The sequence below is a fragment of the Microtus ochrogaster genome, unplaced genomic scaffold, assembly GCF_000317375.1.
Source record: "Microtus ochrogaster isolate Prairie Vole_2 unplaced genomic scaffold, MicOch1.0 UNK4, whole genome shotgun sequence".
Lineage (NCBI taxonomy): Eukaryota > Metazoa > Chordata > Mammalia > Rodentia > Cricetidae > Microtus > Microtus ochrogaster.
The window spans coordinates 9,918,053-9,939,794 of NW_004949102.1; the positions used below are offsets into that span (position 1 = coordinate 9,918,053).

The following is a 21,742-nucleotide window of genomic DNA, read 5'->3' on the forward strand; positions in this document are numbered from 1 at the left end:
AAAAAAAAAAAAAAAAGAAAACTGCACCATGCAAAAGTGAACTTACACGTAAGACAAATGTTGAAAAATTCTGTCTTAGAAAATACCAAAGAAAAGTCTGTGCCTGTAAATTTTTGCATTTGACTGATACAAAGACAGTATTTGAAGTTAATATTTTTGCACATGGGAGACAAGCATATCTTTGGGGCCTTCATTTAAATACACACATCTGCATATCCATATTGATATCATCAGATACATTAAACTAAAAATATAAAGTTATAAAAGGGGTTAAACTGATAAGCAACCTAAGGTCTTAAGAGATCTAAAGACACCAATTAGGAGACTTGAAGTTGACTTCGGTTTATTGTCCAGACATGCCCAGGATTCGCAGAACTACATTTCCCAGAGTGCTTAGAGCGAACAGAGGCCTCGTTCTTCAGGGGAGCGTCAGTCCCGCCTTCTCACTCTAGTCATTGGTCGCTTCACTTCCGCGCCTCTGCGGTTCTCTTCTGCCATTGGTGAATGGTCTGCCGCGGAGTTTACTCTTTCCCGGTCCTGTCAAGCACCTGGCCCTCGCTCCCGTACCAAGATGGCGGCAGAAGCAGCTGGTGGGAAATACAGGAGCACAGTCAGCAAAAGCAAAGACCCCTCGGGGCTGCTCATCTCGGTGATCAGGTGAGGGAGGCAGGAGGCCGGGTGAGGACAGGGCAGCGGCTCGCCCTCCGCTGCGGAAGGGAGAGGCGTCGGTCGGGCCCCGCCCGCCGGCCCTTCCTTTCCTCCTGGCCTCCCCAGCCCCTCCCCAGGGCCTGTGGTCCGGCGGGGCGGCCCCCAGGACCCCCAGTTACTCTGGGTCCCGGCTTAAGGAGTGGAGCCCGCGCCTCAGTTTCCCCGGGGCACGGTCCTAACGCGGGTCCCCGACTCTCAAAGCTGGCTCGCTTGGGTGCGGGCAGCAGCCCGGCGCAGGTGTGCTCATTCATTCCTCAGACAGGTCCCGGTGACCCCGGTGCAGCTCGCACTCTGAAGGGCCAGCCGGGCCAGCCCTGGCCGGGTTCCCCGGGGCCAGCCCCAACTCTCCGGCAGGATTGCAGTGTCCCTCTCTGGCGCTCTCCCCCACCTCTGAATAGCCACAGCTATTCTCCAGTTGATCCCAGTTGAGCTGGCCAGGACTGGGGATTGAAGAGACACATGTGTTTCTTATTTTTGTTGGCTGTCTTATTCCAGTTTTTTTTTTTTTTTTACCCCCAGAACTGTACCAAAACAGAATGTCAAGTTGCCCTCCGCGTTTACTCTCCTCCTGAATTAATAGGGTGAGAGTGGGAGTGGTGGACTATTTACTGGTCAGTTTTTAAAAACATGTTTAAGACGTAAAGCAAATTTAGACCAGCCTGAATAAAATGCATTATGACACAATTAAACGCTGTTGTCATTTGAATTTCACGCCATGTGTTTTCATGAGACAAATATGCCTTCCCCCACTTAGCCTGCAGTTTGATTTGCGTTCTTGATCTAATGATATGACCACTCTCCTGTAATGGTCCTGATGACTTTTTTTATTTTTTTTAAACCCAGGACCCACTAGAATCTGGTAGGTTGTCAGCCCTTGAAAGAATGGATAAGTCAAGCTCAAGCTTTAAAAAGTTTACCACTTAGTGGACTAAAAAAGACTTATCTATGGTTTTATGTCAGAGACAGTAGTTTAGACAATGACGTGTTAAATTAGTATCAATTTTATTTTACAAATGAGAGGATAGAACTTTCTTTGTAGGTTTTACTTTGTAGGTTACAAAGAGAAAATAGTCGTGTAACTGCGGACTCATAGTCTTTAACAACATACAGCACAGGTTTATCCCCTGATATTAAAATCTCAATCAAAGCCCATCTTAATTTTCTCTGAAATTCTAGTATGAATGTTGGGAATCTTTTTTCTGAACTTGTTTTATTCTTTCTCCTGCCTGATAGTCAACACTCACATAAACAATAGATATTTACTGAAGTATGGTGTTTGGCATTTATTTAATGCTTAGGAAGTATTTGTTAATGAACGAACGCCCCTAGCTTTGCAAAGATAAGTCAGATAGAATATTACTCCTGAGCGTATATTCTCCTTGTGAGATAAAGATGTGTAAAGAATATGAGAGGAATTGGAGAAAGATGGAATGTTACAGTTTGAGGATTTATGGAAGGTGTGGTCACTTCAGTGGAAGTGGAGGGAGTTAGGGACAGGAACAGCTGCAAACAAATGTGCCATCCTCTGTGCTTCCGCTTCTGTAGGTTTTGCATGTCAGATATCTTAAGTGGCAGTTCTTTTTACCCTCAATATGTGATATTTAAACACTGAAAAAGGACTTAAAGGTTTTTGACTGATACTGGTGTGGAGACATACATTTTCCTTGAAGGGCTAATTCTTGGCCATCTTCAGGGGGGCATCACCCACTGCTGAATAGTGTACAGCATTGTTTTGTATTGAGTTATGGTCCCAGTCTGGCTTCAAACTCATTATGTAAATAGGAGTAACCTTGAACTCTTCCAGCAGCCAAAGTGCTAGTATCACAGGTGTGCATCAAAACTCCTGGCCTTATGCCTTATTTGGTTACCCTCTTTCCCAAGACAGGGTTTCTCTGTGAAATAGTCTTGATTGTCCTGGAACTCACTTTGTAGACTCGGATGACCTCAAACTCACAGAGGTCTGCCTGTCTCTTCCTCCCGAGAGCTGGGATTAAAGGTATGTGCCACCCCTGCCCGGCTGGTTATCCGTCTCTTAAATCAGTCTGTATAACCTTTACTTTTCCACCATGATTTTGGCCCAGGCATCCTTTCCTTTGACTTCTGTTGTGAAGTACTGCTTTAATTTTGATACCTAATGCGATCATGTCAGAACACTTGGATGACATGATTCCTTTATTGTGCTTTTTACAATCATGCTAGTAAGGTATGTCCAGCCCTATCATTTTAGGGAAGTTTAGTTAAGATTGGGGTTCATGTCATAAGACTAGATGTTTTTTTGTGCTGGAGTGTTGCTGTTTGTGTTCCAGCATTCCTTTGAACACAGAAACGTTTGGCTTTGGAACGAGGGAGGATGTTGCCAATCTCTGCTGGTGTTTCCTTCCTGATTTTCTTATGTGCTTAACTCAGTGGTTTAAATTTCATAAACAGTGCACAGGGAGAGAATGGTGCTGTGACTTTGGTAGTGAGATTTGGGTGAGAAAGGCCCTAGCTGGAAGACCAGGACTGTGCATTTCTTATTAGTGACTGTGTGCCATTCAGGTTTCTGCTCTTCAAATCTGCTCAGCTTGCGTCCTTCATTAATCTTAGATCTTCCCATATACTTGTTACCTCCTTCCACCCTTAACGTTTTTCAGATCTCTTGAATTACTAGACCTTTTCTTGTTGCTTTGGCAACAAGCTTTACACAGCCCATTTTAAGTTTGTGTTTCTAAAGGCAGAGTATTCCTGTAAGGATACTTGCTACATGCTAACTAGACCAGTCATTTCCTCACAAAATTAAGTCAGTGGCAGAATCCACTGTCTTTTAAAGAGCTTAATTGTTTCATCTTTATTGTTCATGTCACAGCTGTTTTTCTTCTTTAGGATTGTTGAAAAATTTCCTTCGGTTCTCTTTCCCAAATATGTAAAATATCATTTCTACACTAGGTTATATGTTGTAACATTTTATATTGCTTTTAAAATGATTCTATTATTTACTTATTTATTTGTTTTTTTTTTTTTTATTTTAAGATAAGGTCTCACCATTTAGCCCTGATTGGCCTGGACTTGCTATGTAGACTGGGTTGGGCTTGGACTCAGAGATCTATTTGCCTCTGCTTCCCAAGTGCTGGGATTAATGATGTGAGGCACCACACTGGCTAACATTGTTATTCTTAATAGATAGAAGAGAAGAGCATTTATTGTTGTAGACCCTTTTTAGTACTGAATTAAACTCCAGATAAGGTCTAATGTAAGGATTGCGCTAGTGTACACAAAGGAAATACCCCCGTCTCTTTGCCATTTACTCTTTTTGTTTGCATATGGGTTTTGAGGCAGGTTTACATGTAGTTCACACTGGCTTTGAACTTGCTATGTAGGCACAGATAATCTTGAACACTGATTTTTCTGACTCCAGCTCCTGATGCTGTGGTACAGACCTGCCCCAACGCACCCAGTTCTCGTTGCCATTTTCTAACATGGTAGTGACTAATTAGATAATGACTCAGTGCTTTGTGAGTATCAGAGTCCATCATTGAGAATTTAAAATAAAAACTAGAAATACAGTGCAATTGCACTATCTCTCTCTCTTTCCGAGACAGGGTTTCTCTGTGGTACATCTCTGTCTGTTCTGGAACTCACCTTGTAGACCGGGCTGGCCTTGAACTCACAGGGAGCCACCTGCCTCTGCTTCGCAGGTGCACCATCACCACATTGCATTGCAATTGCAGTCTTATATTTGATGGGAAGGGACCTAGAAAATATGTAAATTAAAATCTTTTATCACGTATAAACCCAGATTAAACACGTTTCAGGCCAGTCAGGTGTGTGATGGTCTGCTCTCGTGTTTGTTTAGAACTCCTCAGGTCTGTGAGTAAGGGTTTTGGTGAGGAGAGATAGTGTTTGTGATTTGATCTTTTGGAGACTGCCACTAAGTGCAGATTTTGGGTTTAGTCACTATTGGTCCTTTACAACAGAGCTAATTGGGTGGGTAGAGTCAAGTTTGGATAGCTTTGCACACACACACACACACACACACACACACACACACACACACACACACACACACACCCAATGTCTTCTTTCCGATTGATTACCCCACTTCAACCTTTTGTTTGGTGTGAAGTTGGAGTTGTGAAATAAGCAAGATGGCATTTCGAAGATGCTATTTTATTTTTGTGAGTTCTTGTCAGATTTTTAATTGGGGAATGTGTCTACCACTTGCTGTTAGGTGATTTGCTTTCCAATTAAACATTGACTATGCCTTTTTTGTACGTCAGCCTGCAAATAGCCAGTTTAATTGGGGAGACAGACTCTGGTTGTGACTTAAGGAGACCTTATTGAAACATTGGAGCAGAGCTGTTGTAGACAGTCTGGTTACAGATGTCAAGGAGATTTGAAGGCAGTTGGAGGCTCATATTTTCATCAACTTTTATGTCTTCACAGAAGTTGGAATTTCAAAAACGTAGAAAATCCTTTATTGTATGCTCCTGTTAAATTCCTTCCTCTGTAGAGGATATTTTGGTCAGCCCGTAGTTAATTCAAAGTAAAGTTTGTTGAGGGGTCCTGGCTTTGATCTGGTCTTTGAACAGATACCTTTGAGGTTTGTGACAGTTTGTGGCAGGAAGAACTTGGCCACTCTGTTTTGAGCTGGGTCCCAAGAGCTGTGTTAGGCATAGATTCTGTTTCTAGCACCGTCTCTCTTCATCTGAGGCCAAATCAAAATCGCCTTTAGGTTTCTTATCCTGTTTCCCTCAGCCTTGCTCCCTCGGTAATGCAGTGCTGTTTGCAGGTTACTCTCAGAAGTAACGTGTCAGGCCTGGAGCTGGAGCTCAGTCAAAGCCCTCGGTTTGAGCCCCAGTCGGAACTGGGTGTGGTGCTCCATACCTGTAACTGTAGCACTTGGGATATGGGATGCATGAGATGCTGTTTGGAAACAGAACAAACACAAAACTTCCAGGAGGTTCTGGGAGTGCAGATAAAGGCATTTATGTAAATGAGAAGAGAACTCTCCGTTTCCTGGTTGCACATGCAGAATTAATATCTTGGGGAATCTAGTTCTGCTGGCTAGATTTATATCAACTTGCAAACTGTAACCATCTGAGGGATGAGGGAACCCAGGTGGAGGAAATGCCTGCAAAAGATTTGGCTGTAGGAAGCTGGGCGGTGGTGGCGCACACCTTTAATCCTAGCACTTGGGAGGCAGAGGCAGGCGGATCTCTGTGAGTTCGAGGCCAGCCTGGTCTACCAAGGGAGTTCCAGGACAGGCTCCAAAGCTACAGAGAAACCCTGTCTCGAAAAACCAAAAAAAAAAAAAAAAAGATTTGGCTGTAGGAAAGCCTGTAGGGTATTTTCTTAATTAGTGATCAGTGGGGGGTGGGGGGGCAACCCATTGTGGGTGGGCCATCTCTAGGCTGGTGAGCTTGGGTTCTATAAGAAAGTAGACTGAGCAAACCTTGATGAGCACACCAGTGAGCAGCACCCCTCTGTGGCCTCTGACTTAACTCTTGCCTTTAGGTTTCTGCCATGTTTGGGTTCTTGTCCTGACTTCCTTTGGTGATGGACTGCAATGTAGAAGATCAATAAACCCTTTACCCCATAATTTGCCTTTTGGTCTGTTACGGTGTTGGAGCAATAGAAACCCTAGCTAAGACATGAGTCTTGGTTTATAAGCCTCAGGAATCAATGTTAATGTTGGAATTTCTTGAAAACTTTGAGTATTGTAGTTTTATTATTGGGTGATAATCGAAAAACTGTCAAGTTTTCCAACTCATGCCTTTATAGATAGATATGTCTGAAGACAGCCTTTTGTGAGAAGTTCAGCGTGTGGCTTAGGTTAGATAAGAAAACTTAACTAGTCCTATAACTTGGAATTAATCAGTCCCCATACTGCCCCCAGTCTTACTTTCCCGGTTAGGGAACAGGATGATTAGAAGACCTGGTGTGGTTTGGGGGAACATCAAATGAGACAGGGCATGAAAGTGCCTTGTACGGGTCGGAACAGATGCTTAATTTTTCATTTCTAGTGTCTGTATTGTCTTTGGTTAGAAACTTGATTTTTACTAAATTTCAGAGTACTTGCCTGGCATGCCTCCCATGGGTCCAATTCATTGTACAGTTCATAATTCATAGCTGGAGACCAAATCCAGGACCTTGTGCCTGGGTCTAATTTATAGCACAACAAGCAAACAACAGATTCAGAGCTGATGTCCAAACCCAGGACTTTGTGCTTGCTAGGCAAGTCCCTACCACTGGGCTAAATTCCCAGCCACTATTATGTATCTCATTAAACCTTTTTTTTCCGAGACATGTCTTGAAATGATTGTGCACCCTTTATTTTAAAGATATAGCTCTATTGTTGTTTTGCCATTTTCAGTAGTAGTGTTGTAGGTTGTTGGTCTGGTGTTTAATGTGGTCACAGTAGATTTTCTTTGGGCAGGCTTCAGAGGCTTTTATTACTACTTGGTGGGTTTTTGATGGTTGTTTGCAGTGGTAAGTTCTGCTTTTTGTTGCTAACAGTCTGAGTCTGCTGCTGTTTCCATTTTGTTAAATGCTTTCAAGCTATGAAATGAGTTACGACCTTGATCCGCAGAGTAGCAGCCTGTCTTATTAATTCAGCCTTGAAAACAGTTGGGACTTACAATTTAACACAAAGTAATAAAAGAATACTTTTGTGTTGCCTTTGGTTTGGTAGTGTTGATGTAAAAATTATGCATTTCAAGTTTTTTATGAGAATTTTTTTCTGAATTGTTACTATAACCCTTTCAAAAAGTAAAGTAGGACATAATTCAGAAGATCTTGTTTGTTTTTCATTTAAAACTTAGAGTACTATTGACACAGCTCTCACCTTAAAGAGAATAAGAAAGAGTTTATTCTGTATTTTGAGGGTCTGTGGCCCAGGAACACAGATTCAGGTTATCCCAGGTTCCATGTTTCAAAGTGTGGGCAGTTTTATAGTTTTATGAAACAAAGAAAGTCATAAATCAAGGGACATTTAAAATACATGGTGGGTTCATCAGAGGGAGAAGCAGTTAGAACCGGAGGAGGGAGCCTTTTCTATAGGCACAAGATGCTATTTGATGAAGTTCTTAGCTTTTGGTTGGTGGACATTATTGGTCTGCTAAATCAGTAGATTTCCAAAGGTTTTTTTTTTTTTTTTATTAGCTACAGGATGTTAGTTCTTACACAGAGGAGGGAAGGAATGCCTGTTGCAGCTAGCCCGAGACAAGGCATTCAGCCTCTGGAAGCACAGCATTCCAGTCGCTGCATCCCTGCACTTTCTAGTCTTTGTGGATTGTTGTTTACATCGTTCTATATCCAAACCACCCTGGAAAGCTTGCTAGGAAAGTGTCATCTCAGGCACTGCCTCACCCATATGACACGGGTCTGCATTTTTATAACTGTACAGATGATCTGAAAGCATGATAAAGTTTGAGTATCTCCTCAACATGCTTTACTGGGGAAATAAGATACAAGAAGCAAATTCAAAATGTTATCTTTTTTAAAAGTTGAGATAATGATAAAGCTATGCTTTTCTTTTCTCTTTTGTTTTTTTATCGAATATGCCTTTTGAAAAAGAGTATTACTCAGCGTGGAGGGATGACTCAGCAGTTACGAGTACATACTGCTCTTGCAGATGACCGCAGTTTGGTTCCCAGCACCCATATTTGGCAGCTCAGACTGCCTGTAACTTTAGCACCACAGGTATCAGATGCCTCTGGTTTCCATAGGCTCTGCATTCACATATGTAAACACACACATACACACGTACAATTAAAAAGAAAATGCATCTCAAAGTTTTAAAAGGCATTGCTGTTGAGATGATTACTTGTCTGATAAGATATATGCCAATACAAATCATGCCTAGGATTTTGCTATTATAGTTGGAGAACAGGGTTGGAACCAGTTTGGGAATAGGTGAGGCCAGATTGGAATGTGGCACTCTATCTTAAAGCAGATCAGTAAATCACCGAAATGCTGTATGACATAGCCTTAGGTTAATGGTTCTCAACTTGTGGGTCTTAACCCCTTTGGGGATTGATCGACCTTTTTCACAGGGGTCACATATCAAGTATACTACATATCAGATAGTTATATACATTATGATCGATAACAATAGAAAAATTATAGTTATAAAGTAGCATTGTAAATGAGGAATTGTATTAAAGAGTCACAGTATTAGGAAGATTGAGAACCACTACTTTAGATCTTGTTATTTCTCCATGTCACCTGTATTCTAAAGCCCCATGGACGCTTGCATTTAAGAAGCCTAATTTCCAGTATGTATTTTGTTGTATAATACCTGTCAGAATCTTGTAAAACATCACTGTGAGGAGCTCCGCAGGCAGTGAGCATCTCTGTGGACAATGCTTTCTGAGGGATTCTGGACTTTATAAGAAATTGGGAAAGAGGTGGAGTTTTAAGTTGACTTTGTTAGTGTTAGCTTAGTTTTATGAGTGAATTGGGTGATTTTACTTAATTTTAGATAATGGCCTTCTTTGTTGTATAAGCAATTTATAGTTTTTGGTCTCCAGTACTGTTCTGCATAACTGAGTTAACTGCACTATTGAAGCACCGTGTGCACATTGTGTTGGGTGTAGTATTGGCTCTCAGTGCTGTCTGAAGCCAGACAATAGTTTTCAACTGACTTTAAAGCAGACATTGTTTGTTTACTGTCACTTGAAGTTATACAAGTCTCTCTGTACAGTTAAGGGATGCTCTTATGCATGAGAAAACTTTTTCAGAGGCACTTGTCATTGTGAATTGCTATCAGGCTGGGATTATCCTGTATTTCATAGGCTCTAATAAGCCATAATTAACAATCAAGGCATCACAATGTATAATTGAATAGAATAAAATCCGATTTGAAAGCGAGGTGCTGATTTCTGCTTTGAGTAAAGTGTATCTGTGTGATTATGTAGTGATACACATCTCTAGCATCTCTTTAATGTGTGATCCTTTATTCAATCTCAGATTCACGATGAGGGCCTCTTATTTTGATAACTCCCTGGAAGCAGTTACAAATGACTCACCATCTACATCTAGCAGTGTGTCCTGTTTTGTATAATCAGCTTGGAACTCTGACTGAGCTGTGTAGTGTTTGTTTCCTTCAGTCTCTTTCTCTTCCTCATGGGTTGGGTTTCTCTCTACTCCTGCCTAGAGCTGTTGTCTGTAGTTTCCCTGCTGGCTGTAGGTATATTTTGTATGAGATGGGTTGGTTTCTTTTTTGGGAAAGAAAATGTGTCTCTAGTACTTTGAAGCAAGTGCTGGGTAGAACTGATAATGTAACGGAGCAGTGTGGGAAGAAAACACAACCTTGGAAGGCTCATATCGGCTCTAGACATTTGTGGGACCACTAACAGAAAGGGGTATTTTCTTCTGAAAAGACCAGTTATGAAGCATTCAGTTTTCACTTTGTGGAGTAAGACTTGGAAACTAGTCCTCCCTCAAGTTCAGTTCTTGTCTTTTGCTCTGGTGTTGGAGAGAAGGGATTCCTGGTGGTGGGGTTGAGGTTCTTTTTATTTTTTGTTTTTTTCGAGAAGGTTTCTCTGTAGCTTTGAGCCTGTCCTAGAACTAGCTCTTGTAGACCAGCTTCTTAATGATAAGAAGCACAGGGACTTTGCAGCGTCTGACTGATGTCCTAGGCCCACATGAAGTACTTATCAGAAAGGGGGTAACCAAGAACACTTGATTTCTATTGTAGATGGTGCTCTGTCGTTTCTTGATCAGTGATTTTCGGATTCATGAAGCTGTACTTGTAATTAATTTTTCTTAGTTGCTTGAAGGAATTACCATTAATTGTTTTCTTTTTATATCTGTATCTGTATCTATATCCATCCACCTCTGATTTATTTAATATTTATACAGTGTTCTGTCTGCATGTTTGCCTGCACGCCAAAAGAGGGCATCAGGTCCATTATAGATGGTTGTGAGTCATTGTGTGGTTGCTGGAAATTGAACTCAGGGCCTCTGGAAGAGCAGCCAGTGCTCTTAACCTCTGAGCCATCTCTCCAGTCCCATTAATTGTTTTCTTAGTCTTTATTATTTGTAGAAGAGAGGCCAGTGTAGGCTAACAAAGAATGCCCTTAGTAGACAGGTAAGCCCCTTGTCAGCTTTCAGAAAACATGGCGCAGTTCTAGCTCATTCTGAAGGAGTCACCGAAATTTAGGTGTCTTAGCCATCTGTGGCTGTATTGCAATTAATTCTACATGTACATTTGTCAAGAATGTGTGTTGCTTATGCTAATTGATAACATTTGCCTTGTGATTTAACCAACCAAGTTGAGCCTGGTGGTGTACATTCAATCTGTGGACTTGGGCAGCTACAGCAGGACGTTAGGAATTCTATGTCGCCTGGGCTACATAGAGACCCAGTCTCAAACCAAAGCAAACCAAACCGAAGCAAAATCACCACACCTCCCCCACCCCCCATGCAGCTCCAAACCACCAAACACGAGATAAACTAACAGCAACCAGAGAGTGAATGAGAATTAACCGACTGAAATAACATTTGCCTGCGAGTTTTGAGGCAGTGAGTGTAGCCTTCTGTTTAAGCAGCTATCAAAAAACACCTATGGTTGGGTGACGTAAGCAACAGAAATGTACCCTCTCACTCCTTTGGGTGCCTCTCTTCTTGTCATATGGGTGGTCACCTCCTTGCTCCGTCCCTGTGTGGGCCTTCCCTCTGATTGTGTGGACAGGATTCCCTCCTGTCTCTTGCTTTTCTCCTAAGAACAGCACTTCTAGATGAAGCTCTCCTGATCTTGCTGAACCTCCTCTGTTTGCCTAGTCCGAGTAGAGAACTGAGATGTCAGTATAAAAAGAAAAAAAAGTTTGTTGGGGTGCACAGTTCAGTTTATAACTGAGCTAGGTCTCTTTACCACCTTGTTAAAATATCGTAAGCTTCCACAGTGCGAGCTGTCATTGGCAAACAGGTACCCTGGAGGCTCAGGCAGGAGTGATAGCTGCTGCATTCACGCACAGACTGTCACGCTCGCTGTCTTGTGATAGTTACCAGTCTTGTGTCAATACTGATTGTGTGCTCTTCGCTCTCCAGAGAACTGCTAGGTGGTGGTTTCAACTGGAAAGATTTGCTAAGGTGGTCTGATTTACCTAGTTCTAGAACTTCTCTAAATTCTGTCTTTAGATGAGAATAAAAAAAAAAAAATCTATCATTGGAAAGTGATATACTTGGATTTTTTTTTTTTGTTTTGTTTTTTTTTTGTTTTGTTTTGTTTTGTTTTGTTTTGTTTTTCGAGACATGGTTTCTCTGTGGTTTTGGAGCCTGTCCTGGAACTAGCTCTGTAGACTAGGCTGGTCTCGAACTCACAGAGATCTGCCTGCCTCTGCCTCCCAAGTGCTGGGATTAAAGGCATTTGTTTTTCAAAATAGGGAGGCCTGGCTCTATGGTGGTGGTTCACACCTTTAATACCAGCCCTGGGGTGTGTGTGTGGGGGAGGAGGGAGAGGGAGGCACTAGCAGTCAGTATCCACAATGATCTCCTTGCCAGACTTTGAACAGTTTGAATTCTTTCTCCTGCATGGCCCATGCATCTTCTAGAACAGCTTCCCCACAGAGGGTGTCTTTACAGAGGTGTGATTCACATCCCTCCATTTTGTACCCTTGCTGGAAGAGGCCATTTTTGAACCCAGGACCCTGCACATGCTGGGCAAGTGCTGTCCCACCAGGTCCTTCTGCAAACCCCGAATGCCTCTGTGTGACATACCTGCTGAGTGTCCTAAGAAGGGTTTGCTGTATTCCTGCAGCAGTCTGGGTTTGGTTGTTTTCTTCTTATATTCTTTTCCTCTGTTTTTGATCAAAAGTTCTAGCTTCGGTGAGTGATGGGCTGTCTTAGTGAGCAACCAGATTTTCATAGGTGCACTTTCCTCTGTTTGCACTTCCATTGATCTTTTAAAACCACGGCATTGGCTTTTATACTCTTGTTCTGTCTGGACTCCATTACTCTATTAAAGTGCAAAGTGAGAACAGGATTGCTCCGTAGAAGGGATTGCTGACCGTGGGCGCTTATTTTTCTTTTACAACATTTGATTGGCCAACTGAAAGACTGAAGCTACTATTTAAAAGAAAAGAAATGAATGAATTCTACTTTCAGTCTCCATATCTTTTTTCCATGTTTTAATGCTTGTTTGTGGGACTCATTGGGAGCTGGTGGCTTGTGAATCCCCTGGCACCATCTACCATCCTGTTCCTACTAGAAAGATTTGGTGGACTTTAGCCTGTTAGGTGAACACATGCCTTCCTGGAGATTAATTAGTCGTGGATAGAGATGCAATTCATCATGTAAAATACCAGAGCTGTCTTAGTGAGAAATTCTTAGTGCTTTAGTAATGTCTCTGTGTCCAGTTTCAGTGCAAACTAGTTTATCCCTTTGTGTTCCAGTGTGAACTCCGCAGCAGTTTGTAAATCATAATCAAGATTTACATGAAGTAGGGGCAAAATCTAAAATCTAAAGAGTGGTTGTGTAATTTGAATGCTTCTTGGAGTGTCAATTTTACATTATTGTCCTTTGCTTCTCCCTATTTATTTCTGTTGTTCTTTTTTTTTTTTTTTTAACCTTTTTGTCATGTCCAGCAGCATTTCTTAAAAAGAAAAGAACTGGGTAGTGGTGACACACGCTTTTAATCCCAGCACTTAGGGGACATAGGCAGGCGGATCTCTGCATTCATGGCCAGCCTGCTCTACAGAGCGAGTTAGCCAGAGAAATCTTGTCCTGAAAAAAACCAAACCAAACCAAAACAACCAGGCTCATGCCTTTAATCCCAGCACCCAGGTGGTAGAGACAAGCAGATCCCTGTGAGTTCTAGGGCACTCTGTGGAGAATGAGTTCCAGGATATCCAGAGATGCACAGGAAAACCCTGTTTTGAATACTCTCTCCTCCTTGCCCCTTCTCCTCCTGCCCCCTTCAAAGAGAAACCTGTAGGGCCTCATGTTCATCTTTTCATCTTTTTCTTACATTAAAGGTGTGTGTCATCACTACCCAGTGCGCTCTCTCTCTCTCTTTCTCTCTCTCTCTCTCTCTCTCTCTCTCTCTCTCTCTCTCTCTCTCTCTTTCTCTCTCTTCTAGGTGAGCTTTTACACGATTAGGGTGAAATTCTCAGTTTGTTATTGAGACAGGAAAAATAGCAACTCATTATGTGCTTACTGTGTGACCACTGCTTTGCTTCTGTTTGTACCTCAGGCTTCACATTTATCTGCTTCCCCATGTGCTGGACACAGGGCAATGGCTGATGCGTACATTTCTGGGCTTAGTATTGACATTTCACATATAAAATATGTCTCATCAGCACCGACTGTCCACCAAATCGTAGATCATTTTTTCACTAAAACTGCATTGTAGTACCAGGTGTGATGGTGCTTGTATATTAACACTTGGGAGGCAGAGGCAGGAAGATCATACAAGCCTTGAAGGCTACAGTGATTGGTGGGTCAGTTTGAGCTGCACAGCAAGCCACTGTATTAGAAAATGAAAACAAAAAACGCCCTCAAAACAAAGATAGAAACTGCTCCAAACCAAAACCCGAGAAAAATGTTTACAATAATTTGCCTGTTTTGTGATATATAATACCTCTTTCTGTTTGGAAGTAGGCTTCAAAACCCCACGCCTTTTCACATTGACAGGGCGCCAGATACAGACTTCCACACTATGAAACCGGATAGGTAGTAGGCGTGTTGGAATAAGAAGCTCAACCTAGGTAGTTAGAGTTCAGAGACAGATTTTAATTACTCTGCAGTTGTTTAAAATCTACTCTATAAACAGACTGACTTGGGTTTTCAATCCTTCTAGGATCTCTTATTCTTGTTGTGTGAGGGGGCAGATTAATCTCTTCAAAGCTCAGCCGCGTCTAGTGTGGAACGGGGGCCGGAAGATAACGAAAGGCCCCTCTCCAGCAGGAGTGGGCATGTGGTCCATACAATGCCGAGTAAAGCTGCTTTCTGGCATGTGGTAGCCTCTTTAAATTTTAGAGGTCTTTATTATTTTCATTATCTTACTGCCTTTTTCTTTACTAGTTAAAAAAAATTACTGTAACAGTTTGTATTTTTAGAGTTTTAGAATATGTATTTGACTAAAGACAAACTGTCATTCATCCCAGGTTCCATCAAAAGGAAGAGGATGAACTTTTAGTGTGAGTCAAACTTGGCACAGGATATTTCTTATATAAATATTTCCTCTGGAAATGAAAATAGGAGAAAAGATCCCCTGTGGACTCAATTTACTCCTAATCTTCGTTTTAGTAACCCTTTCTCTTTCCTAAGTAACTCCTAATGATCCAGTAATGCATTACGGTGACAGATCCTGCCGGAGAAGGTGTCCTCCCTGGGCCTGACATTTTCCTTAATGGTAATTCTGACTAGTTAAGGTAAACAGTGTGAGATGTTTGGCATGTTTCCGTCCACAAATGGCAGTGTGTGTGTGAGGGGGAAGGAAAATGTGGAAAGCATTGTGAAAATGGCAAGCTCATGCTGTGTAGCACTGTGGAAGGGATTGAGTAAAATATCCAGAAACTCTTACCAATGGGACAGTTGATAAATTGAAGGCATTTCTTGATTGTTCTTTAGATTAACATCCTGGAAGCTTTCAGATTTAAAGAGCAAAGTTATATATCATAAAAAAAACAGAGAGACATGCTAAGATACTCGGAACCGGATAGCCAAGGTGATTTTGTGGCTCTCCCTTTAAGACTAAGTTGATTTACTTTAGTAGTTAAATACTTGTGTGCTCTCTACCTGAAAACAGCCTTGGAAATTGTCTGTCTTAGGATCGCGAGTTTAAAGATGAGGAAATAGGGTCTGGCTTGGCACTGCCCTTCATAGCTCCCAGTACTGTTTCATTTCATGCAACACTTGATCTCTTGGCATCCCTAACACATTTACAGAATTCATTTTGGAAGGTACATTGAAGTCACAGACAGGCCTCCTGAATTCCCCTCTAAATTGAAAAAGAAGTTTTATATATTGTGTGGCTCATGAATTAAGACCCCTTGCTCTGAGTGACAGTTTGGAGAAGACCGTTGTACAGTATTTGCTCGAAAGTATCTGGAAGTGGGTATGTGATTGATTTGCTGACAGACCATCTCTGAAAGCAGTTCTAATGATGGACTTATAATTGATTGCATCCATCATTGAGAACCTAAAATACCCCCTCCCTAAATTAAAAAAGATAAATGAAATAAACTAGGCTGAATGTATAAGCTGACAAATCTGAGGGAATTTAATGAAACTCTAAATTACCACAGGGAGCAGATAAGAGAAAAGGGTTTCTTTATTATAATACTAAATTAAAAAAAATTATCCAAGAAAGATAATGGAGGAAACAAAGATCTGTGGCCCATGTATCAAACTGAGTTATTGAAAGATTTTTAATAACCGTACCTATCTCATTGTCTGGTTATTGTTGATTCCTATCAATCTTGTTGGTGCTGTTTGAAGAATAGTGAATGCAGGCACTGTCTTGTAGTGCAGCTTAGGTTACTGCTGTTGTAACAGATTTTAGAATTAACATGACTTTATTCCTAGACTGTTGGGGCTTCTGTTACAATTTTAGGCCATTCACATGAACTCTTTAGAAGGTGGTTCCTTAGTGAGACAAATTTTATCCCTTAGTACGCTTCAGCCACATGTGAAAGAAGGCCATCTAGAGTGATTAAACAATGATATTTATTTTCTCCCCTAACAAGAAGTCTTGAGGAGAGAGCAGCTCCAGGGATGACTCCATGAGGCCCATGACACAGCTGCAGTAACATTTACCTTGCTTTTTGCTTCCACAGATGACAGAGTGTCTGAGAACCTCAGTTCTATGTGTCAGCGTCCTGGACTGGAGAAGGGACCTTTCTTTAGATGTTCTGTAGATTTTATTAGTCAAAATTGTAAGAAGAATGGACCTGTTAGGTATTATCATGATTCTTACAAATCAAGAACTACCCAGCTTCCTTCTGTATCCATGCCCACCTGCTGTTTGATTAAAATAATTTCAGGGGTCAAGAGAATAGATGAAGAATGGCTAGGGATCCTGTGCAGGTACTTAGGTGGGTGTTGGAATGAACTTTGAAGGACATTTTATATTTTCTGGTAACTCTCATCATTTCCTTGTTTGTAGTATGAATGTACTAGTTAATGTATTGACTGGATACTGTTCTTCAGATTGTTGCTTTGAAGTTTGACACAGCTTTATAATTTCTGTTTTCACCAGGACTCTGTCTACCAGCGATGATGTTGAAGACAGAGAAAATGAGAAAGGTCGCCTTGAAGAAGCCTATGAGAAGTGTGACCGTGACCTGGATGAATTGATCGTTCAACACTACACAGAATTGACAACAGCCATTCGCACTTACCAGAGCATCACAGAGCGCATCACTAACTCGCGGAATAAAATCAAGCAGGTGAACCTCCTTTCTTCCTGTCTGGCAGTGGTCACCTTCCCTTCCAGGTGTGGTTTAGAGCAGTGCCATAGTCGTCCTTGACCATAAAGACTGTGTTTCTGGAAGTTTGAAAGCTATTGTTTTTCTGGGTACCTTGCCTTTAGTGCCTAAAGGACAAAGTAAATTTCTAAGAGATGCTTTTATATTTGGCCAAAGGGCTGATCTGCTTAAAAAAAAAAAAAAGAAAAAAGAAAGAAAGAAAAAAGGCTACATATCATCACATCATTTTTGTAGTTCTTAGCTATGTATTTTTATTTTTTTAGTGTGTGTGTGGTATGCATGCATGCACATATGTGTATATGCATGATTGCTTCTGTTATCTCAACAGATTTAAAATGTAAACTCTGGGCTCCCTGAATCTAAAGACTTTACTAGCATTTTTTTATTTTCCCTCAGTATTTTTCAAGTAGTGCCTTTCACCTTTAAAAAATAAGTATGAGACATTGCAGGACCCTAACATGTCCGATTCTGAGAGGGCTAGAGATCTCTGCTATGTAATGTTGGGGTGAGGCATGCAGAGCAACATGCTTGGTCTCCTTTTTGTCAACTGCCTCTCAAGCTTCTCTGGTCAATTGTACCCTCTGCAGACTGTGGTTTGGGCTTTGCTTTCTGGGCTGTGAGATGTAGAGGACTCCTAGCTGCTTCTTGCCCAGGAATAGCTGTGCTGATGGCATTGTTACACTCTTTCTTGTCCTCCAGACCTTTTGTTATGATTTTGTAAGCAGTGTATATATTAGAATTTGCAGACACTATGGTTGTAGTTTCAGCCTCTAATCTTAGAGTCCAGCTCTGGAACCAGTAAGCTTTTAGTCTTTTCTGAGGTGATCTCTTTGCATTTTAAAAATAACCTGCCAATTTTGAAAGGAATACCATAACTCTTAGTCTTTAGATGTGGTAGTTTCCTCCTGTGGATTTATCTGTGAAACTAGATGATACTATAGATGAGTTGCTCTTATGTAAAACAAACTCTAGTCCGTTTTGACACAGTATAGTAAGCTCACGAGAGGCCAGGAAATGGATGTCTAGCACTGCTGACCTGACTTTCCTTGGGTAATCACAGGAAGGGTGAAGGGGCCGCTGGTTAGTTTGGCTGACTGGAAGGACTTTGTCCTAATCTCCAGGAAGGAGTCAGCAGTCATTACTCTGTTCCTGACAATAGCATCATTGCTGCAGCAGAATGTGTCTGCTTGGTCTTGGTGCTGAACACAAGGGCCTCATCTTGAGGGTCTTACGTTTGTTCTAGAAGCGACACTAGTCGATTTACCATTCTTAATTTCAGTATACCAAAGTCAGAGTAAAAGAAATAAAACAAAAGAAGCCTTTGTTATACCAGTTTGCCAGGAAAGTAAATGTCACCTGATTCAGTGTTAGGAATTAGTGCCAGTATTTGGACAAGAAGTGCAGGATGAAAGCTGTGCAAAAAACACCTTAATAATTGATTAATAAGCCAAGAAAAATGCTGGAAAATGAAAGTAAATTTGTATTCTACATTTTGGTAATTTTGTACCATAAGCGGCTATTTTTTTTAATGACCAAAGAAGCAGTAATGTTGCCCCACTCATCTTTCCGTGCCATTTTCCCCTGCACTTCAGGTTATTATCAAGTGTGGGTATACATTTGTGTCAGGTGAAACTGTGGATGAGTCGGCTCTCATCAGGCTGCGTTATTCTAGAGACACACAGCAAGTTGAGAATACTCAGCTCTTACGTGAACTTTCCTTTCTGTTCTCTAGCAAAGGAATATAAAGACGATTGAGTCCATTAATATTTCTCTTGAGTGCCAGCCATTCTCTTGGTTCTGCTTCAGGTGCTGGTGGATGTAAAAGTGCAAGACACCAATCCCTGTCCTCATGGAGCTTACATGAGGATAGGGTAGAACAAAAGCAACAGATAGATTATTCCAGCTTTTGTTTAGTCTCTTTATCTTGAGTGTCTGCCTTATGCAGAGATTGTTATTCTAGGCTCTGGAGTGTAGAAGTGAAATATTTCTGTCTAGAGAGTTTAAGTTTTAGTTTACATTCTCATCTGAATAAACAGACCACATGGTAATAAAAGAAAAGAAAAAAGCAAGCAAGGACAAATTAGGGATTTGCTCTTTTAACAAGGTTAGTCAGGGGAAGCTAGTGTCTGAAGAGGATGAGGAGAGAGTCTGTAAGGAGACTTTGAAGAAGGAGGGAGAGCAGGTGCCATGATCCTGAGACAGTAAAGGACTGGTAAGGTTACGGCACAGTGAGGAGTCAGGAAAGTGATGTGAGACAAGTGAAGGAACTGCTGTGTGAGGTGTGGCAGGTCATCAGAAGAACTCCATTTTAATGAATGCACTGATGTACACTTGGCTCATGTGTCTGATGATTTTACAATGTGCACTATGCTTAATTTTAGCCTTTTAGAAGTGGTCAGGTTTTAAACATAGGAACAACATAATGTGACTAACATTTAAAGACATACTGTACCTGTTGATATAGGAATATATTTTAAGGGGGAACAAATCAGATAAAAATGTGTTCTTTTTTTAAATTGCTCTTATTGAGCTATTTATTTTTCTCCACTCCCCTTCTACCCTCTCCCATAATCCCCACAGTCCCAATTTACTGAGGAGATCTTGTCTTTTTCGACTTTCTGTGTAGATTAGATCTATCTATGTTTCTCTTAGGGTCCTCATTGTTGTCTAGGTTCTCTGGGATTGTGAATTGTAGGCTAGTTTTTCTTTAATTTATATCTAAAAGCCACTTATGAGTGAGTACATATGATATTTGTCTTTCTAGGTCTGGGTTACCTCACTCAGTATTATGTTTTCTAGATCATCCATTTGCTCGCAAATTTCAAGATGTCATTGTTTTTTTTCTTCCTCTGTGTTTTACTCCATTGAGTAAATGTACCACATTTTCTATATCTATTCTTTGGTCAGGGGCATTTAGGTTGCTTTTAAGGTTCTGACTATGACAAATAATGCTGCTATGAACATAGTCTAGCACATGTCCTTATGATTGAGCATCCTTTGGATATATACTCAAAAGTGGTATTGCTGGGTATTGAGGAAGGTTGTTTCCTAATTTTCTGAGAAATCACCATACGGACATCCAAAGGGACTGTACCAGCTTGCAGTCCCACCAGCAATGCAGGAGTGTTCCCTTTACCCCACATCATTTCCAGAATAAGTTGTCATCAGTGTTTTTGATCTTGACCATTCTTACAGGTGTAAGATGGAATCTCAGTGTTGTTTTGATTTGCATTTTTCTGTTGACTAAGGATGTTGAACATTTCCTTAAGTGTCTTTTAGCTGTTTTAGATTCATCTGTTGAGAGTTCTCTGTTTATGTCTATACTCCATTTTTTTTTTATTGGATTATGTGATCTTTTGGTGTCCAATTTCTTGAGTTCTTTGTATATTTGGAGATCAGCCCTCTGTCTGATATGGGGTTGATGAAGATATTTTCCCATTCTGAAGTCTGTTGTTTTGTCTTGTTTACTGTGTTGTTTGCTTTACAGAAGTTTCTCAGTTTCAGGAGGTTTCATTTATTAATTGTTTCTCTCAGTGTTGGGCTATTGGATTATATTTAGGAAGTGGTCTTCTGTGCCTATGAGTTCAAGTGTATTTCCCACTTTCTCTTCTATGAGGTTCAGTGGTTTCAGTGCAGATTTCTTCAAAAATATTAAGTAGTCTGTCTGATGTCTATCATAGGAGGGTAGGAGGAGGAGAACATAACATACACTTAGCTTTCTTGTATACGGACACAACATTTTACTTGTTATTGGATATTTTCTTGGTATTAGATCCGATACTAAAAACTTGCTTTTCTTTACTATAACTAGAAATAACTATGAATAATTATTCAAGGGATACTGTTAGGGGCCTCATTATTTAGGAATGAAACATTTATTACTTAACATTTACCCAAAATGACTTTTGACTTTTCTATGAGAGTATACCTTGAAAGGTAGTATTAGGATGAAGAATAGCCTTAATTAATACAAAGAACGTCATAGGAGAACAGTTTGGTGTTTGCAAGATGTTATTTACAGCCTAAATGTTAGTGAAAATTCTTAATGTTTGTATGAAAAAGGAAAGAAAGCCTCAAGTTTCCAGGAATGGGCATGCTATACAATCGCCAGTAACAAGAGCTGTAATTTAAATGCAGAACAGTAGTCTTAAGTAGTTGTAGGAACCATGAGGTAGTCTTTCCTTAAAGTTCAAGGGTTTCTTGATCTGTGTCTGCATCTAGCAGCTAAAAAGGAATAAATTACCCTTGGAATGAATTGTGGGGAGGTTTTCTGATAATTTAAGCCCGAGAAAGGAAGTTAAAACAGACTAAAGGGGAATCACGGAAAATGAAAATGTGAGGGTAGTTTAAACATGACTGTTGTTTGTCAAGTTTATTGTTTCTGTGAACTTTTTATAAACTTTTTATAAAGTCTCTATGGGACAGACTCGGGCCCTTCTCAAAGGCACACACACATGCAGACACTTAGATGTAGATTTATTTCCATTGCCACAAAAGGGAAAGAACAGTCTTGTGTGTTTGTAAACTAAGTGATATCGATATTGATTTTTAGTGACCATTTCCTGCTCAAGAGAGAACTTCTTAGGTTCTTTCTGGCGTGCAGGTGTCCTAAGATGCTTGCA

General features: G+C 40.8%; 1 protein-coding gene across 1 annotated transcript in view; it reads left to right on the forward strand.

Moving 5' to 3' along the window:
- Positions 1-517: 517 nt before the first annotated feature.
- The window catches only part of Exoc4 (exocyst complex component 4), a 719,572-nt gene continuing 698,347 nt past the window's right edge, over positions 518-21,742 (forward strand). The window contains exons 1-2 of the mRNA XM_005365800.2: positions 518-657; positions 16,892-17,081. Coding sequence (XP_005365857.1) covers positions 572-657; positions 16,892-17,081 — 276 coding nt within the window. The 5' untranslated portion in view covers positions 518-571. The remainder of the gene's footprint in view (positions 658-16,891; positions 17,082-21,742) is intronic.